This window comes from Vidua chalybeata, chromosome 3 (assembly GCF_026979565.1).
Source record: "Vidua chalybeata isolate OUT-0048 chromosome 3, bVidCha1 merged haplotype, whole genome shotgun sequence".
NCBI lineage: Eukaryota > Metazoa > Chordata > Aves > Passeriformes > Viduidae > Vidua > Vidua chalybeata.
Genome location: NC_071532.1, coordinates 79,624,106 through 79,652,083, shown reverse-complemented (window position 1 = coordinate 79,652,083; position 27,978 = coordinate 79,624,106). Strand labels below are relative to the sequence as shown.

Below are 27,978 nucleotides of genomic sequence, written 5' to 3'. Positions count from 1 at the left end.
AAGCTCTGTTTGCTATTATGAAGCTTGCTTAAATTTGAGAACTGTAATGATGACTTAAAATGAACAGATTGCAGTCTAAGAGCTGTACCCTTTATACTGTGGAACTGGCCAGTTGAAAAATCACTCTTGCAATGCAGTAAAAAAAAGTCCTTTGAATACCATCCATGTGGGCACTCATACACTTTTATGTGTAGTAAGGATTCAAGCATACTAATCAGAAGATATTTTAGAAAATTCCCAGTACAGGTACTGCTAACATAAAGGTAATATCACATCGTGGTAGTTTGACCAGTTTGGGTTGGAAGGGACCAGGTGGGGGTTGGCCTCTTCTGCCAGGCAACCAGAGACAGGGCAAGAGGACATAGTCATAAGCTGTGCCAGGGGAGGTTCAGGCTGGACATTCAGAGGCAGTTCTTCACAGAAAGGGTGGTTAGACATTGGAACGGGCATCACATTCCAATGGAGTCACATTTCCTGGAGGTGTTTAAAGAAAGACTGGACATGGCACTTAGTTCCATGGTGTGGTTAACATGGTAGCGTTTGATCGTAGGTTGGACTCGATGATCTCAGAGATCTTATCAACCTAATTGATTCTGTGATCTTAGAGATTGTGGCAAGCACATTTCCCTCTCTCTCAGGATTTTTCATTGAGGTGCACAGAGAGAAATGAAAGAGAAAACAATTTCTATTTCTGCTCCTTGTTTTTCTCTTGTGGAATGTGTTTGGAGAATTGTTTACCCAGAGTGAGCGCTTGGTTTGATCATGGTGGATTGTTTGGGCCTGACGGCCAATCGGATCCACCTGTGTCTGGACTCTGGAGGACAGGGTCACGAGTTGTGAGTAGATAGATATGATAGAGAAAGTAGCATGTAGTTTTTAGTATCCTCTTTTATACAGTATATTAATGTATTATAGCATAATTATAATAAAGAAATCATTCAGCCTTCTGAAGTAAGTCAGACGTCATCATTCTCCCCATTGCGTTCGCCGACATCTACAACAAGAGATCATGTCCTTCCAACCCCGCTGCCGTGAGCAGGGACACCTACTACAACAGATTGCTCAGACCCCATCCAATCTGGCCTCGAGCACTTCCAGGGATGGGGCATGCACAGCTTCACTGGGAAACGTGTTGCAGTATGATTTTCTAGAGAACCAGCCACTTTCCATTTTTACCCGCGCTGTCTTTGGTAAACTCTGTAGATGTCAGGCGAGATAAACAAACGCGCACTCACACGGCGCCCGCTGCGCGCCCGCGTCCCGCCAGGGGGCGCAGCGCGGCTGAGCGCGGCGGGCGGGGCGGGCGCGGCGCGGGGCACGCCGGGAGCTGTCAGGGCGGCGCGGGGGTGCCGGTGGCGGTCGGGCTCTTCCGGCTCGTGTCGCTCAGGTAACGCCGCTCCCTCCGCTCCTTCGCCGGGACCCTGGTGCGGGTACGCAGCGCGGCCCGGCGGCGGCTGCTGCTGCTGCTCCTCCTGCTCCTGCTCCTGCTCCTGCTCTCCTCCCTCCACCCCTGTCGCCGCGCCGGTGTTGGGGAGGGTCCGCCCCTGGAGCGGAGCCGAGCCGGCCCTCTGCTCTATCCTGCTCTCCTCTGCCCTGCCCTCCCCTCAGGCACCGTCGTGGCACACGACTGCTGGGCTGTACTGGGCTGTGTGCGAGGGGCAGGGGAGAGGAGCCCAGGGAGAGCGGTTTTAGCCTGTTAATTACGCCGCATCAATTGACCTGTGGCACCTGCCCCCCTCCCCGCTGGGCTCTGTGCCCCGCAGCGCGGAGCGCGCCCGGGTGAGTTCTGGGGTGCGGAGCCTCTCCGCCCGCCCGCACCGGCAGCGGCCGGCGGGGCCCGGCTTCGCCCTTCGTGGTGGAGCTTCCCCCGAGAGCCCTTCCCGCCTGCCTGGGAATGAGCTTGGCGTTGGGCTGCTGGGGTCGTCCTGCTTTGACCTTGAGCGTCCAGGGGGCTGTGGGCCTCTTTTAGGTGACATTCCCGGTTGCTGGAGTTACTGCGTGTGGTATTTGGAAGGATACATGGGACATACGGCTGTCACTGGGTTGTGTGATGCGGGGTTGAATTTCATCTGTTGATGGAGAGATGGCCTTAAATCTTCTGATGCCAGTTTGAAAAGCATAAATATATGACAGCTTCTGGTGTTAAATGTTTCTCAGAAATAATATTTTCATACCTGTGACAATAATCAGAGAAGCCTAAACAATTTATCTCTTTAAGTGACCTAAAATATGTTAGATACAAGGTGCAGGTTTTAAAGAGCTTATTCTGGGTGACTCAACCGTTGTTTTTATTGCTGATTGCAGGAACCCTTTCACTCCTAGATCTTTCAGCATGCACTAATAGTGAAAGTGTTATGGTTCTCAGGTTAACTGCAGAGTGTTACTGATACCTGAATTCTAGCTGTAGGAGTGTGAAGAGTTGGGAAGACTGTATCTAAAGAGTAACAGGCTAGATAATTGCAGGTAAAAAGGAGACACATCATAAGGTTGAAGATCCTAGTCTCTTCATTTTGCTGCTAAGGCTTGGCCTGTGTTAAATACTTAAGCAGGCCTGGCTATCAAATTTGCTTTCTTTGTGGTTTTTTTTTGTTTGTTTGTTTGTTTGTTTGTTTTTTGTTTTGTTTTGGTTTTTTTTGTTTGTTTTTTTTTTTTTTTTTTTTTAATGTTGGTACCTTTTCAGAAACAGGTGGAATACAGTAGACCTTTTGCTAATAGTGTGATGCCTGAGTATTGTGATTATCCAAAATGTACAGTAATTTTCAAAATAGCATGTATGAATGTTCTGAGGGGGGATGTCAGTTTGGAAACAGGCAGAATATTTGCAGCATAATTTCTGATTTTGTTTTCAATGGCATGAGAATTGGCACTTTTGGAAACTAAGCAGCCTGTAAATGATATGGGGAGAGGCTGCGTTTCTAGCTCACTGAATGTTTTGCTTTCCCAGCTTGTTGGTAGCACCTGTGACGGTAGATATATAAACAGCATTTTGCAAAGAAAAGGTATCTTAATCTTCCATTACTGGAGTGGCTGTGCATTTGAGTGGGTGGGTTTGTTCACAACGTAGGCAGTGTTTTTCCTGTGTAAAATTATTGGCATGCTATGCAGACCATTAGAAATGCTCATCGCAGGCACAGCAAGCTGTGTGGGTAAGGTGGTGCTGTGGTTCAACCCCAGCCAGCCCCATTCCCCTGCCTGCGGTACAAGGAAGAGAATGAGAAGGATAATAGGAAGAAAACTCATGGGTTGAGATAAGGACAGTTTAATAGGGAAAGCAGGAGACACACAGGCAAAACAAAACAAGGAATGAATTCACTCCTTCCCATGGCAGGCAGGTGTTCAGCCATCTCTAGGAGAGCAGGGCCCCATCACACCTAGTGGTGGCTTGGAAGAAAACAAACACCATCATCACAAATAACCCCCCCCTTCCTCCTTCTTTGTATGCTAAGCATGATGTCATGTTGTCTGGAATATTCCTTTGGGCAGCTTGGGTCACCTGTCCCAGCTCTGTCTCCTGAACATCCCATGCACCTCCAGCCTGCTCACCGGCATGGCAGTACAAAAAGTAGAAAAGGCCTTGGCTGTGTGTAACCCTGTCCAGCAATAACAAAAACATCTCTATATTATCAACCATGTTTAGCACAAATCCAAAACAGCCCCTACCAGCCACTGTGAAGAAAATGAGCTGTACTCTGTTGGTGTAAGTGGGCTCAGCCTGTAATCTCCTGCCATTGTTTCCTGTTTGAATAGAGGGAGGACACTTCCATGTGTTCATCACTGGTTTAGTTCTCTTGGCCACTGTTCCTGCTGTCCACCTTTAGTTTCTTCTTGCTTAGCCAGGAATGACTGCTTGTTCTGGGTTGGCTGGCTGAAAATGCTTGTTGATATTCTCTTTTCTTCCTTTTCTTTTCTTATTTTTCTTGTCTTTGGTGGAGCTGTATTATGTTAAACCTGCAGTGTGTAGAAGAGAACCAAGAAGAGATATGATGTTGTTAAGAACCACTGTTTTGAGAATGGGTGAGAAAAGTAGGAGATAGAGGCTGCACTAAATGATACCTGCTAAAGCATGAAATAGAAAAATTGAAGTAATTTTCCTGTATGCACATAAATTGTCTTCCAGATTAATAACCATGTTGCTCTGACTTGTAGCTGAAAAGAAGCTGAATGATAAATAGAAACAGTAAGTGATATGTTTCCCTCTGAGAGGCTGGGGAGAAGAAACACTGCAGGATCAACCATTTTCTCCCAAGAACTGAAACAAGAAATGAAAACACCAAAGAGAATCAGTAAATAGTTTTACTAGTCAACACATTCCTATTTTTATCAGAAACTTGTAGTTCAGTATAAGCATTAAAAAATAATTAGAAGTCAGGGAATGGTGCTTTGCTTGTTTTTTCATTTGCAGAAATTGTAGTGAATTAAACCCTTTATTTATATCTTTTCTGGCTTACTTCTGAGGATAGGGAGAGTGAACAAGTTTTGGTCCAGGCACCGTTTTCAGAATAGTCAGGAAAGGAGTCTACTTTACAAATGCATTTGAAATCTGCCTCTGGAACTGGAAACCAGATGCAATGTAACCACAGTCTAGATAATGCAGAGATATATGCACAACATACGACACTATTTCAGAATTAAAATCAGAATAAAATTATAGAAATTAGTTGAAATTTGAAATTAATGAATTGCTAATACCTTAGACCTCAGGGCATAATAAAAAAAGAAGATGGACAAAGTCTTGCTCAAATGCATTGTATTAGGTTAGCCAAGTAAGGTAAGGATAAGGATATGAGAGCTTCTGACCTGCCTTTGTGAAAAGACCTATCAGGATTGTTTGGAGACAGAATGTTAAACCTACCTGAAGCTACATATTAGAACAATGGGTATGGATTAATGAAAGGCTATTGTGAGCAAAGAATCAATGAAGAAATTACCTGGCTACCACTTTCTTGTTGTCAGTTTGGTAGATTCTGTGTTAAACTGTGTATCAGAATATTTTAAGAGAAGTCTCAATGTGAAGGCACAGCATTACCTTGGAAGCAAAGCTTCTCTCTCAGTACAGAGTACTGCAAGTGTAATGTAAGACAGTGAACCTCATGTAAGTCCTTTTTTTGTGTACTAAGCTGAAAAGTATCCTCAAGTTGGCAAACTCTCCTTTAAAACAAAATATATTAAAAATATAGCTGTAAATGAAGTGATTCTGGTTTGAGTTGACTGTTATGTTTGCTATGGTTTTTTTTTGCCATTGTCTATTTATTTTAAATGCATTGCATATTAATTTGACTTACTAATTTTACAAGAGTAAAGAATATGCAAGAAAGCAAAAGAATACCTCAAGATAAGTCTCCTCTTAATAAATGCTTGGAAAAGAAAAGCTGGCTACTTAAAAGGAATTCTTTTCAGAGAGGATATAGGGACCATTTGAAGCCATGAGGGTGAAACACACAAAAGTGAAAATAAATTGCCATTTATTTTAGGAAGCCTGTCCTTTTCCTGTGCTCGGGCAGTTGGAGAGAAGATAACTATTTGATGTCGTGTACTTATCAAGCACTACTCGACAGGGAGAGCAGTGTTCCCAGGGCCCAGCAGGCGTGTGTGAGAGCTGGGCAGTCCTGCTGTGGGACTGGGAAAGCACGAACTCACCGTGCTCACAGGTGGTGCAGGAGCCACGAGGGGAGAGCGCGGCTGTGCTCGCCCCAGAGCGCTCGTTCTCCCTGTGACAGTGCTTTTTTCAGCCCACTGAACTTGTGGTTACCATGGATGTGGCTGTGGCAGTTAAATACCTTCCATATCCTGTTTTGAGTAATCCCAACAGCCTTATTGCTCATATTCAGTCTCAGGAGCTCTTTATGAAAGTGAGAACTGACACTGCATGATGTTGCAGGTTTGATTGTGGATAGCTGAAAAAGGCCCTACCTGCTCAGGGAGCAAGCCACCCTTTTTTTTTTTTTTTTTTTTTTTTTTTTTTTTTTTTTTTTTTTTTTTTTGACCATGGCAACAGTTTCTTTTGGTCCAGGGAGCAGTAGTTGATACACTATATACAATGTTACACATAACTTTAGAGTAAGGATTTTTTGTTTCTGTTTGGCTTAGTATTGTGAATGTGACTGGTGACTCCAGATCATATTTCATGTTCTAGTGGAAGGTGTCCCTGCCCATGGCAGAGGAGTTGGAGCTAGATGTGCTTTATGGTCCCTTCTAATTCAAAACATTGTATGATTTTAAAAAAACTTCCTAAATATTTGCTATTGTTCAGATGTCAGCTGTGAGAATGAAATAATTATTTTTAAAATGTCTTTAATCAAATTGTTTACACTTCTTTGGATGTATTGCTGCCAAAATTTAGGTTGTGTGGAAGGATGGTAACTCTGTGAGCTGAGATGAAATAAAGTTTAAGGGGGCATATGTAATATTGGTTGTTCAAATATAGTGGTCAACAAAGGGAAGCAGGGGACAAAAAAAGTACTTGAAACTAAGTATTGAAGACTAACCAATAATTTCAAGGAAGCATTTTCCCATTTTTCGCTATGTTGTGTAATTCTGACTTAAATTACCATCTGTTTTTCAGTAAGACATGTTAGATATTTAGCATAATTTAGAATAAGAAGCAAGGCTATCTGGAGCTTTGTTGGTTTTTGGATGTAAAATGATCACTGATTAAGCTGTAATTTATTACATAGATAATTCAGGAATCATTTGTTGTAAGAAAGGAAAAATGGGGAAATGTTATTTTAGTAAAAAGAAATTATTTTAGTTAATGGTTGACCTGAGTTGTAAGAAAGAGGCAAATCATCATCTTTCATTTACTGAGTGACATAAGTTCAGATCTGTGAAATCTGAATATGTGATTTGATCTCATGAAGAATGATACTTTAAAAGTAGAGACCCTAGTGTAAGATTCTGGCATTCATGAGGTGCAAAAGTACTTAACTCTAGAAAAAATGATGTCTGTTATACTTTGCCAGAAACACTAAGATAGTCCTGAGCAATATGCAGGCAGTAGTGCTCAAGGGCTGAAAGAAAAGGAATAAGAAGTGTTCTGTTAGTGGGTCTGGAGTCAAAAATCAAGATTTCATTCCACTGTATCAAACTGTTTTGTTGTTTGCCTGTTATATATTAAGAAGCTGTAATAAAATAGAATTGAGTAGAGGGGTTAAAATGTTACCCTAAACTCAGTTTTTAAGAGGCAATTGGAAGAGATATGTATTTGTCCATGAGAGTGAGAAGTCTTTGGTTACTTTCTTCTGCCCTCTGATAAACAGATAGACATAGATTTGATATTTTTTTAATTTCAGAAAAAATTGTGCTCTAAAGTATATTCATTTACAGTTTGTTTATAATTAAAATTTTGTTTTCTTAAGTAGTAACTAGAGCAGCTGAATTCTTAGAAGACTTGTTGTATGTATCTTATGAATTTTTAAGCTTGTTTCTTGTTCCTCTTTATGAACTCCTGTCTGGTGTAAGCCACTCTTTGGAAGATCATATGACAGGAATAGCAGAAAGAACATTTTACATACCTGATGTACTTGTATCAGACTATACTCAGTGATAGACTTAGGTTTATTCCAGTCTTTTTTCTGTGAAGAACATGCAAAAGATGGAAAAATGTACTTATTTTCTTTTTACTGACAGCTTGATTTTTTTAATGTAATAATAAATAAACTTGTTTTGTAGCTTTAGAAGTAAGGAGGGTGCACATCCAGTTGCTAAGCTAACCTCTGTAATACAAGCCATAGGTTCTTTTTTGATATGAGAATAACTCCCAAGAAAACATCTTGTGTTGATTTAGAAGTTGCCAGTATGCGTAATGCGCAGATTATTATACAGATTTGATTTAATTACATTTTGTTGTGAAAGAAATTTGAACACCTAAAGCAGAGTTGTTTTTCCTGTGGAAAAATATAATGTGCTGTGTTCACTTGTGAAAATAACTAGGTAGAAAAGTGTACTGAGAAGTTATTAATCACAATATTAAATCTTACTAAGTGTTGTAGACTGTTGAAGGGTACTAATGACATAATGGCTAGTTATAGTTAATAATACTGCTAGGTGGGGTTCTTTTGTTTTGTTTGTTTGTGTAGTATGGGGGAGATTCTTCTTTTGTTATTCTACTGAATGGCAATTGGCCAAAATAACAAGTTCAAATAGTTCTTATTCTTCAGAAGACATTAGAGATTCCTATTTGAAAAATTCCAAATAAGAGGATTCTGTGGAAAGTCAACCTAGAAACAGAGTAATTAGCTGTAATTGGAAAATCTTTATCTGTGGTTACAGAAGAATGTATGTATTTTCTGTATATGAGTTTTATCTGTGGAGTCTGGTGTGGGATTTGCAAGACTTATTTTGCTATTCATGTTGTTAAATGCTTCTGAGAGGAAGCAAAGCATAATAAATTACTAAATGACAAGGCTTCTGTTTTCTTTGTATTCAAATCTGTGTTTGTATTGAGTCTATTTAAATACAAATGTTTTTCTGCAGTTGCTGGCTTAATATGTGGGCACTATATGCGACTTAAAAAGCAATAGCACTGCAGTGAAATTAGAATGTTTTGTCATCTGCTTTTTAATTGTCTACTAGTTCTTTTTCTGTGCATCCCATAGCCACCTTTGAAATGGTACACAATTTTTAAAATGCCTTGGAATATTGCATTGCAAAGCAGAAACCCTGAGGAATTCAAAGGAACAAGCTTGTGAGCTCAGATTCTTACAGTACTTGGAACAGATCTTGAGATTTCTGAAAGTGATTTGATGTATGCAGATTTGTGCTCCACAATCAGCCACTGGACCTGTACCAGTATTTCAGTATTGCAGATTGGGTGAAACATGCAAATAGAGCAATTATCTGATGCTTGAAAAATATGAGTGGAATAGTAGCAAATCAAACCTGAAGAGGAGTTTTGGGGTAAAATAGATAAGGGAGAGCTTATGAATCAAGTCTTATAACCTTGTGATTGAATCAGAACAGAATCTAGATAAAAGCTGCATTTTTGGAATTGATTTGGTGAAAATGCTGTTCCTCTCTGCGTTCCTTTGGCTTCAGTGAAAAACATTTAGAGCCTCCTAGACAGGTGAATAGTTTGTGTTGAGGTGGGACAGAAGGCACTTAGGTACAAAAGTTATGAAGAATGAGCACATGCTGTGGAAACACCACTGAAGCAGTATTGTTTTAACGTGAGTTGGAGGAAAACCAAAACCACCTCATCAGTGAAGGGACCTGAAGGCTGCTCTGGGAACACACTATGCACAACCTGCTGCCAAAGAACCACAGCCCCAGACACCTGCTGTCCTTGTCAGAGTCATGTGCAAAGACTCCACAGCCATCCAGGTATCCCCAGAATCGTGTGGCATTGGTATTTTAATCCCTGCTAGACGTGAAGTAGAAGGTAGTAAGTGTCAGGACCTACTTCTGCAATCACTTATGATTTAAATATAAATATATTAAATTATTTGAAATTGTATAGTACATCTTAAGTAGTTTCTTCCTCATTGATAATAAGCTTTTTGCTGGGATGGAAAGCATATTTACATTTTGACATTCATTTAAAAAGTCATGGCCATCTAACAGGTCAGTGATTGCCTGTGTCAGACTCATGAGAATGGCTTCAATCTGAGAAGCTTGGCTCATCTCATCTGGTATACAAAAAGGGAAGAACACCTCCAAAGGATAGTGCTCTTCATATCTTCGTTTAAAAAGAGAAACAAATAAAGAATGTTCCAGGGAAAGTTGGCCCTCATACCAAATGGTGGTTGTGTAATGTCAAGATAAATACTTTATTCTGTAGGCTGTGTGATGGTGCAGCAGAAAATGCTATTTTTCGATATGTTTTTTTTTGATTTATCAGATTTTATTATTTATCTATTTTTTTCAAAGTAGTAAACAATGGATGAATAGGGGTGTGATACTTATAAAGAAATATACACTACCAAGCTTTACATTGTATTGAAATACCAGTGGTAAAATCAAATATTTTTATTATAGATTAAGAGAACAGGAAAGTATGGATAAGAATGCATTATGGAAACATGAAAATATTAAAAACTACACTGTGGAATATCTTCAGACTAAACAAAAAGAAAACCATAGTAAACAAGTTTATTTTTATGTATGAGAACTCATAACAATTGGCATTCCTGTAATTTTAATGATTATAGAATAGGAGTACTCCAAGGTTTATAAAAATAATACATAACATTTATGTAGTATGCTCTCTGGGTGCCTCACTTATTATGGCTACTCATGATTTGTCTAAAACTGAGATTTCTTTGTGGGAAAAAGTATGCAAGAAATTCTTTGCATAAATTCTTTTTGAAAAAAACCCAACTTTTTGTAAGATAGCAAAGTGAGACTGTGACTGTGGAGTAGTAAGAAAATAGAGTATGTTTTTTCTTCTCCATACAAAACTTCATGATGATGATATTTGCACAGCCAGTGTACGGTAGGCATGTCTAAAAGCACAGTTATTCAGTCAAAGATGTTAATGTATTTTGTTTTCAAAATTAAGGGATTATTCTGATTAGTTTTTAAGTCTGAAAAGAAGCTACGTGTTTAACCCTGTGCTCTACCTGGTTTGTTTAACCTTTGATAATCCTTTAACAGATCACTCTCAGGTCTTTCAAACACTTGAGGAAGACAGAGCCCTGTCTTCCACTCAGCCATAAGTGGTTGCATTTATGCTTTAGCTGGATAAAAGGGATTCTGATGCATTCTTCACTCAAAAAGAATTGTTTACTGTGTCAAATTCTTTCTCCATCCACTGTGCCTGGAAAAATTTGAATTGTGCTGCTTTTATATGTTGGTTCTTTCTTCTTTTTTTCAGTGTTAATACTTTATTTCACTTTTGGAGATCAGGCTTTGGTGGTTGTGCAGCTGTCTCTTTGAGAAATCTGTTGGCATTTTACAGGTTTTCCAGATCAAACCTGATCTTTTTTGGGATTTAATCCAAAAATTATTATTATAAAATGAAACCACATGAAAGGGGTTTTTGTTTTTTAATTAAAAGTGGTATCTAAGTGCTTTATGCCAGTGAGATACTGTGAAATCTATCAATTTGACACTCAGAATGTGTTTTTTAAATAATGGTTTGCACTTCTGTTCTGTCTTGGAGACAATTTGTCATTATTAGTCTGCCATCAGAATCAAGAGTGCAGAAACCTTGTAATTTTTTGGCCTTGTAAGTATTTGCTCCTTCCATCCAGTTCTTTTAATTTTATCTATCACTACTTTGTTTTTCTCTGTTCTTGCAACTTTCCTTATCATACCTGGAAGACAGTCTTGTTTTTTCAGTCATGCTTCAGCCTGCACTTCTGCACACGATTTTCTTCCCATTTCCCTTTGAGACAGAAGAGAACAGCATCTGCTGAGTATGAAGTCTCTTCTGAAGCCAAGTACAAAAGAGATCCCAAAAAGTTTCCCCCAATAACACCTCCATTAAAAGGGGCACCAAATCTGCCTTTTTAACATTCGTGCTACAATAGCATTTCTCGTTGAGTTGTATTTGCTTGGGATGAAAGTAGCCTAAAAACTCATTTCTTTTAAAAGGTTATTGAACCTCTGTTATTAAAAAAAGTAGTCTATAACCTATAAAAGTACAGGGTGGTGTTTCTGGAACTCAAATATCTTAATTACTTGGTGTAGACTACCACATGATGAAAATATATTGGGCAAATTGCAAAAGCCTATAATTACAGAACAGTGGTAAACATGTACTTTTGTTGTGCCTGGACGACAATAATAGAAAAACAAAGTAGGGTTGCATCACTGGATTAGAATAGCAAGTCTTGTAAAAGGAAGTGTTGATGTACAGAAGTCTTCCTGAATAGTGTGTAACTATTGTATGTGTCCTTCAGTTTTGTCTTCTGCTTGGAAGTGATTCAGAAAGATTGGTGTCTTCTGTTTGCAGAAAGGCTGGTTTGTTCCAAGGTGGGGATTTCTGGCGATGGACCCCAAGGAAGTAAAAAAGAAAATGAAAAATCACTTTGTTGCATTGTTTAGAACAAACAGTGTTTTTTGGCAGAGACAATGGATTAATTTTCTAGGGATTTTCATTTGGCTTGTGATGTTGTGATTTTTTTTATTATTTGTTTGGGTTTTTAAATAGGACGTGATGTTGGACGTGTTAAATATTTGTTAATATTTGTTTGCAATATGTTAGCTTTTGTTTCTGGTTTGTTGTAACCTGATTTCAGATTTTTTTTTAATGCCATAGATGAAAATGTAATGCTTTTTATACATATTTTAACAATCTTTTCAGGGCTTTTTTCTTTTATCTTTTGAATAGGTAATGTCTGTACATGAATTGCAAGCTGGTCTCTAGCGAGGACACCGTGGGAGGATGAACACGGAGGAGCTGGAGCTACTGACTGATTCCAAGTACAGAAACTATGTAGCAGCTGTTGACAAAGCACTGAAGAACTTTGAATATTCCAGTGAATGGGCAGACTTGATATCAGCTCTTGGGAAGCTAAACAAGGTATGCCTGGCAAGTGCTTTTAAAAAGACTCAGGAATTGCAAAAGGTACTGGTGTAACAGTACAGAAGAGCGAGGTTCCAGCCATCTCTTGCAAATATTTCAGCACTCTGAGCCAAGTGTTGGGTGTGTGCAAGGAGTAAATATATCAAGCACCTTTCTAAGACCTAGAGTTGAACCCTTTGTAATTGTAACTAAAGGGAGAAATTATTTACATTTCTAGTGGAAATAAAGGCAATATCTCTTTTATTAGTAACATTTACTTCTAGTATCATTCAATGTTATAGAAAAATGTGAAAAATAGTAACTGGTATAAATATCAGCAGTAGTTTTATGAAGAGTAAGTTCTAAAATGAGGCTCAAATCATTCATGGACCAGAGAATGCTATCATTCTGATTAATTTAAACAGTTAATTTTAATGGACAATATCATTGTAATCCTTAATAGCACTTCACAAATGCATACAGATCCTGATATTCATAAAAATCTTGTTTTAGTCAGTTGTATGTGTTTCTAGGCAGCCCCACTCAGGAAAATGACAATATAGTTGGAAGTGGCATCATATTATATATATGAAAGAAACTCTCGCTTCTTTTTTTTTTTTTTTTTTTTGATTGTAGCAGTTCTTGCTTCATGTTTGTGCAATGTGAAGGCTATGATATGGAGAAAAAAAACATCAAAATATGTAAAAGCAACTCTGTTTTCCAGTCCTGAAGTGATTGCATAGTTTGACAGTAGTAAAGTTCGTATGTGATCTCACTCTATGGCATTCTCTAAAAGCTATCCCAGACTCATGACCCACAGTTTAATAGTCCTCTTTGAGCTAGTGATAATGGATTTTATGAAATGGAAATAGCAATTTTTGTCCTCAAATGGATGAGTAAATAACAAATGGACAAGCTGTAGGCAAGAAGCCCATTACAAGTGAAGTCGCCTTGGCAATCTTACCTATAACAAGTGTAGAAGTGAAAAGTATGGCAAAGAAAAAGCTCCACAGTAGATTTTAATGGCCTTGGGTTTTTTTCTTGTAACCTAGGTTTGTGTGGTGACTTATGAAACATATCCAGGAACTCCTTTATAAAATGTGCATTTGATGTTTAACTTCTTTTGTGCTGTTTTTCTTTTCTTTTTTTTGTTTTTGTGCTGGTTTACCAGGTGCTACAGAACAACGCCAAGTACCAGGTAGTACCCAAAAAGCTGACGATAGGCAAGCGCTTAGCACAATGCCTGCATCCAGCTCTGCCCGGAGGGGTTCATCGGAAGGCACTTGAAACATATGAGATCATTTTTAAAATCATTGGACCCAAGCGCTTGGCCAAAGATCTGTTCCTCTACAGGTACAATATTTTAAACAACTCTGTTCCAATTGCATAGTCGAGATCCTTTTGTTTTCCTGCATTTTATATTCACAGTATTTCTTTGTAATATAGCAAGAATCAATCAAGAACCAATTTCTTTCCCTCATGTTATTGGTGCTTGTCTAATATTTTTCTTTTGAATATTGTATAATGGAAGAGAAACAGATCACCTAAATTTTTGTTAGGAACTGATTTTAGTGCAATAAAACCTGGAATTTATTATTTTTTTCATTGAAATGAAGTTTTCTGCCTGTACGTACCGTATGTATAGTAATTGAAAAGTTAGCACCTCATTTTATTAACACTACATTTTATTATTTTTAGTGTTGTTGGAAAAGAATCTGAGTATAGTTTGTTGCAAGAAACTTTATTATTAAATTAACAGAACAGAAAGATTTTGTTTTGTTAGCATGGGGGGCAAGTATGAACTTTTTATCAGTCTCTGGAATTGATGATAATGAAAAGGAAGGATAATCTTGAAAAGTTAAGTTTAGTCATCATACACTGGTTTCTAAACCTCCATTATGAGGTGTATATTTTTGGTTGGGTGGGGTGGGCAAGATATTAAGTTATTATATAATGAATAGAGAGATGTGTGCACTGTCACACATGGTTCTTAATCTTTACCTGTTCCTAGAGATGAAAATTTCATCGGTTTGAGAAATGGTGGGATAAAATAGAATTCTGTTTGGGTAGAAAAGGTGTTCATTAATGCTTGGAAAGAAATTGCATGCCTTAACATCAGCTCTTCTTTCTTGCATGGTCAGGATGTTTATATATAATCACATTGAGGAGGGGAGTGTTTTGGTTCTCTATTTCCACATGTTTTAAAAGAAACTCTGAACTCATAGCTCACATTTTTTTGCTTGTACAGTGATTCAGTAGCTGCAAGATCTCATTAACAGTAAGTTCTAGCGTAATGGAAAATGCTACCTTGTGTAATCTAGCTAAAAGCTATTGTTACTGCTGCTAGGGCAAAGACAGATATTCACATTAGGGCATTATCAAAGATTCCAGTATTTGTCATGAATGCAGAATGCCAGTGTCTGAACATCAGATCTTGAAGTGTGAGTAACAGCCTTACAAAGAATGACTGTGGGTTAGTAGGCTGCTTATTGAACACAAAGACATTTTCTGTAGAAAAAATAAGCCAATTGACAATGGTAAAGGACAATTCCTGCTAGACAGATAAAGGCAAAAAAAAACATTTTAACCGAAAGTGTTATTTTGGAATGAGTTTTGTAGGATTTTTTCCTCTATCATGGATAATATCCTATCTACATAGATATTGTTTTAATAGTAAATTTGTAGGTGTACATTTTAAGACTCTTTCCTTAAAATTACCTTTTTTATTGTTCTTTAATTTTCTTCTTCATATGTCAAGGTCTTCTAACCTGAGTCCTCAATGATTTTGAAAATTGGAGTTGTGTTCACATGCATTTGATTATTAGTACACTTCATAATATTAGTAGCAGTAGCAAATATTACTTTAGTATCTCTGTAACTTCTTAGGAGATCACACTTATAACTTCCATGAACTTACATTCAAGTAAATTCAGAACATACTTCCAGTGTTTTCAGTCCTTTACAGGCTGTGTTATGAACAGAATTGCAAATAGGGTTTATTGTTAGTTTTAGAATCTGTTTTCAGACTGAATTTCCGAAGTAGATATATACTTTGATGCCACTTAACAGTATAAATGTCTTAAACTTTACCTCAAGGTTACTTGCTGAAATAAAACACCATGATTTTTCCTTCAGAAAATTATTTCTATGAATTTCCTCAAATTGTTCTTATCCAGTCTTGTTTTTTTTCTTAATAAGTGCAAAGAAAATGTATTTTTAAATACAGTTTTCATTGTGATGTGGTTCAGTGTGGGCAAAATTAACATTTTGTTATGCAGAGATGCTTCTAGTTTATCATATTTATTTTATTGGTGATTTTATAGTAATCTCTAGGCCTTCAGTGCTTGTTATCATAATAGTAATAAAGCTCATAAGCCTTGGGGTACCAACCTATCCATCCAAAGGCAGTCATATTGTGTGGTGGTCTATGCCTATGCACAATTCTAAGATAAAAATCTGATAATAACTATACTGGATGTGCCTATAGCAGTCTTTAGAGAGAAGTAAAATTGTCACATGAGAAGCTTCTTTAAAAAAGGTAAAATTTATTTTTCACAGTTCTGGACTATTTCCACTCCTTGCCAATGCTGCTATGTCTGTCAAGCCAACATTATTGAGTCTGTATGAGATTTATTACCTCCCTTTGGGGAAAACATTGAAACCAGGACTGCAAGGACTATTAACTGGGATTCTGCCTGGGTTAGAGGAGGGATCAGAGTATTATGAAAGGTAAGGATACTTATATTAATAAGGTGATATGCTTGATCTGAGGGAAGGGTTTACTGTAACTTTTCACAGTGTACTTGTACGTGGATTTTATTGTTTTCAAGGTGGTTGCTTTTTAATATGATGCTGTCATATTAATTGCAACAGAATGCTATGGTAGGAGGTTCTTAGCACTAATTAGGACAAATTAACTGTTAGTTGTTCCTGCTAGTAGTTATGGAAAGGGAATTGGCATTAAGCAGATTTAGTGTTATATGCCAGTCTCTTCTCCCAGGTAGCAAGCAATAGAACAAGAGAAAGTGGCTTTAGGTCATTCCAGGAGAGGTTTAGATTGGATATTTGGAAAAGTTGCTTCACCTAAAAGGTTGTCAAGCATCAGAACTGCCTGGGGTAGTAGTGGAGTCACCATGCCTGGAGGTATTTAAAAGCCATGTAGATGTGGCAGTTTGGGACATGGTTTAATTGTGGATTTTGCAGTGTTGGGTTGGACTCAATGATCCTGAAGGTGTTTTCCAACTTAAACAATTCTATGACTCTTGATATTGGTTGACATCCATAACTGCAGCATCTGGGCTGCTGAGGTAGCATCTTAACATATTAAAGGATGAAGTTACACTCCATCACTTGGAATTCTTGGAATTTGTGCTTATATATTCTTGATATTTCCAACTTCAGAAACTTGAATTTTCACAACGTGTATGTCAGGAGCAATTCAACACTGTCTTTTTCTATTTCTGTATAGGCAGACACACACACAGTGTGGTTGGCATCACTACAACAGGGAACAAGGTCTATCCAGCTTGCCTCCTGGGGCCTGCCAGAGGGGGTCAAGGTGCTGCCACATGAGTTGGAGGAAATGAGGACAGGGGAAGGGATTGCTTGTGCTCAAAGAATTGGGGTATTTTTATGCCCTGTTATTACCAGAAGGACTCGGTGCAAGGGGGAGGGCAAAATGCCATCTGCTTTGATTCTTTTCTTCAGTAGCTACGCTTTCCTGGTGTCTGTCTGCACCTCTGTCTGTAGCAACACTTGGCTTTAAGTAGCAGATGAAGGAGTTATTTGACTCTTTGAACATAAGGAGTACAAAAAGAATATATAAAGAGAAGCTGTGGGCAAGCCAAAAGCATTTTGCAAGCCAGATTGACCCACAGGCTTGCTAGCTGGATTGCTCTGTTCAGGCTGCATTATAAGGTTCAGTGTATAACTGGGCCTCTCTTGGCCTCTCAAAAGGAAGTTTTGACCTTCCTTTAATTATTCATTTTAATATTTATTAAAACTGGGGGCAGCTGTGATATGAGCCCTGATTCAGCTGACTTGGTTTTACTGCAGGACAAACACACTGCTGGAGAAAGTTGCTTCAGCTGTGGATCAGTCAGCGTTCTACAGTGCTCTCTGGGGGAGCCTCCTCACCAGCCCTGCAGTGCGCTTGCCTGGCATCACCTATGTCCTCTCCCATCTGAACAGGAAGCTTTCCATGGAGGACCAGCTCTACATAATTGGCAGTGACATTGAATTAATGGTAATGTTTTAATGGAACAATGAACTTAAAATAAGTAAATAACAACACTGAAGTTACTTATTATGTAATGTATTTTGGAGGGGGGGTTTAGATGTATTCTCTATCTTTGAACTTAGCCTTTGAAGAGATGAAAATGCATGTTTGTTATAGCTCCAGTTAAAGTGATGTTTTGGTGCATGAGAGGAGGGTTTCAAAGCTGAATTAATGTATCAGAACTGCTTAGGTTTTGTGTAAAACTTTCCATTCATTACATGCTTCAGCTAAAAGTAATTGAGTTTTGTTGCAATATTTGGTTCCTTTTTTTTTTTTAAGATGTAGAGAGTAATTTTGTCTTTCAAACTTAAGATATTCATTGGTAATATAAAAAAGCAAAAGCTGTTGATATAGTTTAGGGGATCTGTTGATTCTATGTTTCCTCAGTGGTGAAACTTTTTATTTTCCTGTTTCATCTTGTTTCATTATTCAAAATTTAAAATGACTTCATTTAGTACTTATCATTATTTATAAATAATTTTGAGTGCTTTCTTATATCTACTTAAAATAATAAATAACTATTTTGGGGGGATCTACCATTTCTTCAGGTGGAAGCAGTAAGCACTTCAGTGCAAGATACCAGTGTTTTAGTACAGAGGAGCACATTGGACCTTATCCTTTTTTGTTTTCCTTTCCATATGAGCCAGGTAGGTTATTAACATGAGAGATGAATTGACAAATTCCTAAATGTTCTTCACTTCTGAAGTCAGTAGCAGTATTTGGTTACTTTTTGTTAATAATTTTTCTCCAAGCTCCAACAACAGTCACACATAGGAGTTTCTCTGCTAGGCTGGGCTATTCTCGTGTCGTGATCTCTGCCCTTCTGCTCTTTAACTTGATGTGCTAACTTTGAAGTTAAAGTTGACTTCTGTGTATGTAAGCTCAAAATATGCAGAAGCTTTGAATTTGCTCCAATTTGATGAGAAAGCAAATTACCTATTCATTTTCAAGTTTCCAATTCCCAGTGTTCAAAATAAGCAAAAGTTAATCCTCTTAGCACAACAGATTCAGGACACTAGAGAATTGAAAAAGGTTTTTGGTTTTGCGTGAGTCGTTAGCCCTGGCAGTAGTGGGAGATAGACCTTACAGCTTCTAGATAATTTTTTTTTACTGCATTTATTGTTAGTTATATCCTGGTTTTAAATGATCCATGAATTATTTAACTCCTGGAGGAAAACTTATACAAGACTGATTCTCATCTTGTTATAAATTAGGAAAAAAACTGCACTTCTATGTAAGAAAGAACTGTGTTCTTGCTTGGGGAAGTGCTTTACTCATATTTATCACTTACTATAGGAGTATTTGGAGTGTCTCTGTTTAGGTATTGAAATGTTGAAATTATCAATGCAACATTTTTTCAATATTTAGACTTACACAGCATTTAAAGTAGTAAGAAACTGAAAAAGTAGTTGAATTTTTTTTAAACTGGATTTTAAGAATGTTCTTCCAAAGCTTTTGCCTCATAGTAAAATGTAATGTCTTGTAACAAAAAGGAGCTGTTAGTCAAATCTGTTATTTTTGCTGTTCTTAAAGGATGCATGTTATTATATAGTATCTGTTCCAAACAATAATCATATTTTGGTATCCTGAGAGCAAGAGTATGTTTTCTTGTACTGTGCGGAATTCAGAAATGTCAAAACATGAAACTAGCTAGGTTTTTAATGAACATTAAGCTGCTAACATAGAAAAAGCATTACTTTTCATAGTTAAATTTAAATGTGTTTCTGACTTCTTCAGGCAACACGTCCAGACATGATCAGAATTTTGTCAGCAGCCCTTCACGTAGTGCTGCGCAGGGATATGTCACTCAACCGAAGGCTTTATGCATGGCTTCTAGGTAGGTTTGTATTTCATTCCATTGGCCACTAAAAGTGGAGGATGGATTGTATCTTCCTTATCAGTTTGCACTACTGTGTAGAAAGAATCTTGGAAAAATGAAATAATTAATTTCTTTCATAAGAAAGAAAGGCACTTTCTCTCTCCGTGGACATAGAAGATGAAGAATGTCATCCTGAAACTCATTCCTGTCATATAAATTGTTGATACATTTTCCTCTAGCAGTAGTTATGGGCCACATTCAAGGGTAGAGCCTGGTGTAGTAGGCTCATGGAAACAGGCACTCTGAAAGTTTTTCTCTAAAACACAGAATGGAGAAAACAGAGAATAGGCATTATAGAGTGTAAATGGTAGTAGGAGCACAACAGTATACAACATATAAAAAGAAAAGAATGCTGAAGAGCATTGATATTACAGTTAGTGTATGCACACTTTAAACTTCGTTAGATCCTTGTCTGATGGAATTAACAGATCACCAATCACTTTTCAACACTTTTCTGGAGTGAAAATTGAGCAATTTGGAATACAGTTCTACCAAATGACATAAAATCAATACAGTACAAATTTAAATTTTTATACGAAACCAACATGTAATTTAGAAGAGTGTAGCAAAGAATTATAGGTATTAGAAGGCTCTTACCTATTCAGGGAATAGTTGGAAGACTAGAAATTAGAAAATTTTAGAAAATAATTACTCTTATTCAGCCTTGTTAGTTTAAGGAAATGAAGCCTGTGGTCACATGAATCTGATCAGTTACTCTTTAAACCCATTGTGAAAGAAGTTAAAATCATGGAAGTTCCTAGGTGTGTCCCAGGATTTGGAGACTGAATGGAGAGACGTGAAGTGGCTTCTCTACTTGCTATGTTTTGCAGTGTGCTGTTACCTTCTTTGTTTGACTTCCCAGCTCACCAGCAAGCACATATGTGCTTCTTGGGCTACCCAGAACCTTTCCCAGCTGTTAGTTAAGACTTCAGAGGCAGGTAGCCTGTGGGTGACTGGGGAGAGAGAACATGAGTAGCAAAGGGCCTGAGAGAGAGCTGAAATTATGAGGAGGGAAGAAATCAGCATCAGTGTTTTGCATGAGGGGGTTGGTTGTGTTGCTGTAGGAGCTGTAGGGGTTTAGAAGTTAAATATGAGAAAATCCTGGCTTCTTTGGTTAATCATTCTTTGTGACACTGACTTGCAAAGGATTCATCTTTTAAAGAAAGACAAAGAAAAGCAACTTTATGCTTCATACCTGCATTTACAAATTTGGGGAAGAAATAGTTTCTAGATTAAACACTGCACTCATGTTTCATCTAGATTTGATGGATTAGATATGTCTTTTGCTATTATTGAAAAAGGTATTTTGTGTATTTAAAATATCATGCTGCATTTTTTTAGTTGTGGAACCTTCTTTTACAGCTATTTCATGAACATAGTCTCTACTGAAAGTCATACAGCTTCAGAGAATACTTTTACAGTGATTTCCATGTCCTGTGTTGTGCACAGCTACTTCATCTATTTGCTATATTTTTGGACAAACTTCTTGACAATGCAGGATGTTTTTTTCCTTTGGATGGTGTGCTGCTTTTCTATTATCATGGTATTCTATTCCTAATATAAGACATTGCAGATGGAGATCAGTTGTGTTGGAAGACTGTCTGAATTCTGTTGTTCTGTATGGCATAATTTAATTCTGGTGTTTGCTATTCCTTGCTGTTATTTTACAGCTAGAGGTGACCTATTAACATTCTCTATGAATAGAAATCATACACATCTCCTTAAATCAGGTTATCTTAACCATTGTTAACCAATTGATTTTTTTTCTTACTTAAGCCTATTTTTTTGTGCAATTAAAAACTTACTGGGAAAAGAAAAGAAACTTACAATACAAAGGTCCATCTTGTTAGTGTAATTTTGAACTAAAAAAAAAACTTTTTGTAGTGTGACTGATATTCTTTCTAACATGTCGCTGTGTTTTGTTGATCATCTCTATATACTTAAAACACTGAATTTTGTGTTCTCATTAATATTGAAATATTTTTATGTGACAACTTGTGGCTTTCTTTAAATGATTATGGGTTTTGCAGCATTTGTGAACATCTTTCAAGAAGTACCAGAAGTAATTGGTTGATAATATTACATAAAACTATTTTTTTTGATTTGTGTGCAAATTGCTTGTGTGAAAATATAACTTAGTTTCTCTTATTAAACTCTATAAAATCATCTTTTTCTTGCCAACATGACTTGGACTTGGACTTCATATTGGTAAGTTATCAGTGCTAGTGTGTTGATCTCTAGTTTAAAGAAATTGGCAATATATTCTATTAAACTGCAAATATTTATCTGCTTTGTCCTTTGTTTGCTTGAAGGTTTTGATAACAATGGTGCCCTTGTAGGACCCAGAAGTACAAGGCACAGCAATCCTGAGGAGCATGCCACTTACTATTTCAACACCTTCTCTAAGGAGATGTTAGTCCAGGTAGCTATACTGTTTTATTTATACAGTTTTATTAGAGCATATATTTTTATAAATAGATCCTGATCAAAGTTGCTGTAACTTTATCTTTTGATTTGCCAATGCAATGTGACAATATAATCTTGTCTTTTTGTGGTATTTGTGTCCTATTCTTCCAAAACCTTCTCAGTGGAAAAATGAAGACCTCTAGAATAGCAGAATGAACAGAACAAATATTAGATTTCTCCCTCTCCTTTTCCACAATGAAGGAAGCATACATGGATGTTATTTGATTATGAACCCAGCACACTGGAGCCTGTTCTTTCATGAAACTGAATTGGAGAATTCTCTTCCGTAGATATTGGAAATTCCTCTGTGTCTTGGGAATCAGGAAAAAATTATCAGATGGCACTCAAAGTCTGTGTTAAAAGCATCTTTCCCCCTGATAGGAAAAGGGAGCATCTTCTGCTCTCTGTTGGCAGCCAGGAATACTTGAGAAAATTGGCAGTTAAACTAGTTTACCCTTATAGCCTTCCTATGTGAGTTGAGATCACTGGTTCTAAGAACTGTGCTGCTTTTCTCACAGTTGAAATACAGATGTCTTTTAAACTTCTGTGAGTCTGATCTTGAAGTTGGGAAGACATTTTATCTTTAAGACAAATTGATAAGGTCAGGATTTTTCTGAGTCAGAGCTGTGATGCTATGTATGGTAATGAGAGTGGCAATTCTAACAGTAGTAGCTGACACAAGAATATTCAGCTCATCCCAGTTCAAAGCGGACACCCAGCATGGAGCTAGCACCTTCAGTTTTATCTGAAAGTTGTGAGATCTGCTGTTCTATTGATGAGGAAGAGACATCAGAATTCCAGTATTCCAGCAGCAAGGGCCTCCTTGGCACTCTCTCAGCCTTCTTTTATCACCCTTCTGCCTTCCTTAGCAGATGATTCAGAAATTACACAAATGTAAAGGAGAGGCCTGAATGAGCTACAGTTTCACCTGTACCTTATATAAAAACACCATGGTGAGCTTTCAGCAGCATTTAGGCATGGTTAATTGTTATGGTCTTTTTAAATCTGTCCATCTTTTGAACTTAATCAGTGTCAATAAAGCTTTTCTGTCTGAAAAGAGTATGGACATTAGAATCTGTGCCTTGCCTATACATAATACAAATAACATATAGCTTCTAAAACCTTTTTCTGTCTCTTGAAAGAATTTAAAAGCATTGCTCTTTTCTGTCTCATTCTCTAGCAGTCTCTTTGTGTTTTGTTTTATCCAGTCAACTCCTATCTTATTCACAGATACAATGTACTGAAAATTCTGGCCTTCTAAAGACATATGAAAATACAGAAGATTTTTCTTTTAAGATACTTGCTGATAATACTTGGTTTGTAGCAGATATCAAGGCCAACTGGTTTTCATGGCTCTTTCTTCTCTCTTGTTTTTTTTTTCTTTTTTGTCCTTTTTTTTTTTTTTTTTGAAACTGTAGAAGAAACATACTAGCTCAGACAGTCAAGTCAGCCAGGCAGAAAACTAAGCAAAATCTGTAGTTGTCTCATGGGGCTTTTTTTAAATTCTACAGCTCATTCCCTAACTTGCTTTGGTATAGAAACTCAGTCTTCCCATTTATTTCAAAGTTGTCATTGCTATTTAGACAAGGAAATTTTCATCCATGTAAGTGTGTATATCATAGGATAGATGGTGTTTTATTAAGCCCTTAATATCTACCTACTTTATCTTCTCAAATAATTGGTTCATTCTCATGTCTTCTCTTTTAAGAAATATTGAGTTATCTGCTTATAATACTCTATTTTGATTTTAAATAAATACAAGTTACCAAGTTCTGTTGCACAGAAATGTTCTCAAAGGCAAAGTTGACAGAACTTAATCATGGGAGACTGAGCTGCAGTGAGATGAGATAATGGTCTCCACTGTTGAGAATTTCCCCTTTATGTGCAGCTTTTATTGCTTTCTAGCTTTCTTTTTGTTTTCCTGATATGTTTTTGCTCTTTGTAGGCAATGGTTGGAATATTGCAAGTTAATGGACAGGGAGAAGAAAGCACATTAATGCAAGACTTAAAGCCTTTTCGAATTCTTATCAGTTTGCTGGATAAGCCTGAACTGGGTAATTGTAATTTACTCTTCTTGATTTGTTTCATGTCATTTTGCTTTGAAATTTTTTTCTTTTTTATCAATTTGAATAAGTTATATGCTTAATACTGGCAGGTTATCCAGATTTCTTAGATCTTCCAAGCTGTATCTATGTTTTACATTTAATTTAATGCAATCATCAGATTTGCCTTTTACCAAATGCCATTTATTCTACTTTCTACACAGGAAACAGTAAGTCAAAGCCATAGAGAGAACTAACTGCGTATTGGAAAAAATGCAGATTGAATCTTTTTCATTTCTTTCATCAAATAATGACTTTTACTATTATAAATCTCAGCTATTGCTTTTGGGAATAACCTATACTTTCTTGAATATACATACAGAGATGATAGATATTAACAATAAAACATTTTCAGAAGAACGTATGCAGAAGAAGCAAATATTTTTTTGGTTTTGTGAGTGGTTTGTTGGGATTTCTTTTTGGTGTTTCTTTTCAATTTTCCTTTTCCCTGTTTAAAATGTTTTAATGCCCTCTTTAGCAGATGAGTGCTGAGGACTATAGGACAAAAGTACTTACAGTTAAGACTTGGTAAATCTTGCTTTTTTCTTCCTCAAACATTATATACAGTGTTTATATAATGTGTGTTTGGAATACACTTTTGAAGGTGTCTGAAAAAAATCAAAATATTTTTTAAATGCATTATCAGATTTGAGGATGGGATAATAAAACCATAAAAATACAATAATTAAAGAAAAGAATTGGTTAGGACAGAAGAACTACAAGGAACAAAGTATCTGTCAGAAATTTGCCATCTTCCTTGTAATTTATGATTTCTAGGGTCACTCTAAATTTTCAGAGGCAATGTATATGTTAAGGTTTCATGAAGTAGCAAAGCTTTGAGGATTCTTTCAGCAAAATGAGATAGAATAATCTAAAAGGATTTTTGCTTAACTCTGTAAGCATACTCCTACTGAAGGCAGCTCAGTAAGACTAGGAAACACATAAAAAATTAAATGATATCTCAAGCAGGACTGCTTTTTAAATTCCTTTAAAAAAAATTTGGGTTTTTTTTTTTTTTCATCCAACCTGAGATTTAGCTCAAATCCAAAGGAGGAGCTATTTTATAGAATCATAGAATGTTTTGTATTGAAAGGGACCTTACACTTCATCTAGTTCCAACTCCCCTGCCACAGGCAGAGAAACCTTCCACTTGACCAGGTTGCTCAAAGCCCCATCCAACCTGGCCTTGAACACTTCCAGGGATGAGGCATCCATGGCTTCACTGGCAGCCTGTTCTATTGCCTTATTACCCTCTGGGTAAAGAATTTTTCTCTAGTATCCAATCTAAATCTCTTTTCTTTTAGTCTAAAACTGTTCCCCCTTGTCCTATTCCCGTCTGCCTGTATAAAAAGTCTCTCTCCCTCTTTTTTCATAAGCCCCATCTAAGTACTGAAAGGCTGCCATGAGGTCTCTCTGAAGCCTTCTTTTCTCCAAGCTGAGCAATCCCAATTATCTCAGCCTGTCTTCATAGGAGAGCTGTTCCAGCCCATTTGCTGTCTTTGTGGCCCTCCTCTGGACTTGCTCCAGCAGGTCCATGTTTCTATGTTGGGCATCCCAAAGGTGGATGCAGTACTCCAGGTGGGTTTTCACAAGAGCAGAGTGGAAGGTGAGAATCACTTCCCTTGGCCTGCTGGCCACACTTTTTCAATGCAGCCTGGGCTGCAGTTGGCTTTCTGTGCTGCAATTGCACACTTTCAAAAATACTTCCAAAAAGTACCCTGCAGACTATATCCTGAGCTAAAAAAAACCTGCTTCAAATTAAAAGGAAAGATGATGCTCAAAATATTTTATCTTGTATTTGCATTTAAATATTTGAGTGTATTGTCCATATGCTAACAGCATAACATTGCTATATTGTCCATATGCTAACATTGCTAACATAAGGAGATAGCTTAGGGGTGAGTATTGCAAAGTGTTTTGACTGAAAGCCACCTCTGATCAAGAATCCATGAAGTCCATTTACATGTTACTGAGCTGAGCTGTTGACCTGAACATGATGTGTACTGCTGTGACTGCACAGCTTTTGAACTTGGTGTGTTTGTACCCAGCTGCCATTGTACACACATTGAACATGGGACTTGTGCTTTCTGTGCTCCCAGGCACTACAGTTGTCTCAGTGTTTCTGGAATGCAAACAAACCAAACTTTTTGACATGCAGTTAGTTTATGAGATTGAACCAGAAGAAATTTTGTGGTTTCAATGACTAAAGCTGGCTAATGATTTCAATAGCTTTCAGCTGTGGACTGTTGGCAATGCTGTAATGCAAGAGTGTGACTGCTGGTATTTCTCCCTAGGCCCTGCCATCCTGGAGGATGTATTGATTGAAGTGTTTCGAACATTATATACACAGTGCAAAGCAGAGCTGGAGCTTCAGACAGAGCCATCCTTCAACAAAGATCACACACAGCTCAGCAGGTAAATAATGAGTGTAATGTATTTTGTATTAAATAATATATCTTTGTTGCTGGAACCATGACTGTGAAGCCTGTGAGACTGTGACATGTTTGCATGATACAAGATCTATTAACATTAATTGCAACTTGTGTTCAGTGCAAAGGTTTGAAGTGGTTGGCTTTATTATTTTTATTTTTTTTAATATTTAGTGCATGTTTTATTCTTTATCCATGTCAAAAATGCTTGTTTGATTGATTGTGATATTCTTTACATCTGTGTTCTTGGAAAAAAAATAGACTGTTGAGTTTTCTTGTAATAGAAAAAAATTAGGACTGCTACAAGAGGGCTGGGGAGTGGGATATAGAGTTTGAACATTTGAATTTAGGACTTTGAAAGGTGGAGAGGAGAGGGATATTCGAAGCTGGAGAGGGGAGGGAACAACTGTGGGAACAATTATGGTAAAAACAGATCTATTAAAAATGTGGTTAAAAGACAAATATTAAAGAAAGAATAGAGGAGAAACCTAGCAACTGTGAAAAGACATTGGTGTGCGCAGCCTGCCAATATCCTGAGCCCTTGAGCAACAGCTACTTGTAGGGATGGGAGGAGGATCATTTGTCAGTGTTACTTGACAGTGGGTAAACTCACAACGATGTGTAGTTATATAACTTCAAAAATAAGTATAAAAATATGAAATGTTCTTTTTATTTTCTTTCAGCAAACTGAGAGAAAACAAGAAAACAGCAGAATTGATTAAAACTGCCAATCTTCTTTTCAATTCCTTTGAGCCTTATTATATGTGGGATTACATAGCTCGTTGGTTTGAAGAGTGTTGTAGGTAGGTGATAATATTTAATCTCTGTATGGGTAAAGTTGAAGTTAATTTTTGTTTTGTATACTTTTTTCTTCAAAGAAGTCAGTCTCATGAGATCATTAAGCCTGTAAGTATTTTTTTCCTCCTATCCCTCTAACTTCAACCTTTTGGCCAGTTTTCATCAGATGTGATTGTGGGTCTTATCACAAACTCAGTGTCTGGGTTAAATCAAGAGACAGAATTAACCCCTCTACTGAAGGGGAGACTCCAGAGTGATCTCTGAAGCTAGTTCTGTCTGGCCAGTACAGGATTACTCATTGTACAAATTGCTTTTGGTAAAATTGACAGATTTGCCAAACACCTGATGTGTCATCATTAGTCCTGCTCTTTTAGGGAAAAAGAAGGATGGGAATCTTGTCCATGACAAGGAGGGCTACAGGAGAAAATAGCAAACCATAAATCAGGGAAAGTTGAAAATATTAACAGGAGGGAAGGGGATGAAGGAACCACAGAAGAGCAGGGGTTTTTGCTGTGGCAAGGGGTAGATGATGTAGAGATGTCCAATTAGTCAAAATTTTTCTTCCATTGTTTATGGAATTT

At 37.4% G+C, this 27,978-nt stretch overlaps 1 protein-coding gene across 7 annotated transcripts in view; it reads left to right on the top strand.

The window, feature by feature from the left end:
* The first annotated feature begins 1,339 nt into the window (after positions 1-1,339).
* The window catches only part of DOP1A (DOP1 leucine zipper like protein A), a 59,874-nt gene continuing 33,235 nt past the window's right edge, over positions 1,340-27,978 (top strand). For 3 of the 7 annotated variants that reach the window (XM_053937036.1, XM_053937032.1, XM_053937029.1), the window contains exons 1-11: positions 1,532-1,779; positions 12,272-12,463; positions 13,617-13,798; positions 16,004-16,174; positions 17,501-17,690; positions 18,272-18,370; positions 19,461-19,560; positions 21,915-22,024; positions 24,014-24,122; positions 26,465-26,585; positions 27,283-27,402. In XM_053937036.1, the coding sequence (XP_053793011.1) occupies positions 12,326-12,463; positions 13,617-13,798; positions 16,004-16,174; positions 17,501-17,690; positions 18,272-18,370; positions 19,461-19,560; positions 21,915-22,024; positions 24,014-24,122; positions 26,465-26,585; positions 27,283-27,402 (1,340 nt within the window). In that variant the 5' untranslated portion in view covers positions 1,532-1,779; positions 12,272-12,325. Of the gene's footprint in view, positions 1,388-1,531; positions 1,780-12,271; positions 12,464-13,616; positions 13,799-16,003; positions 16,175-17,500; positions 17,691-18,271; positions 18,371-19,460; positions 19,561-21,914; positions 22,025-24,013; positions 24,123-25,726; positions 25,749-26,464; positions 26,586-27,282; positions 27,403-27,978 lie in introns of those variants that run through there. The other 4 variants (XM_053937030.1, XM_053937031.1, XM_053937033.1 and 1 more) reach the window with 4 other exon arrangements.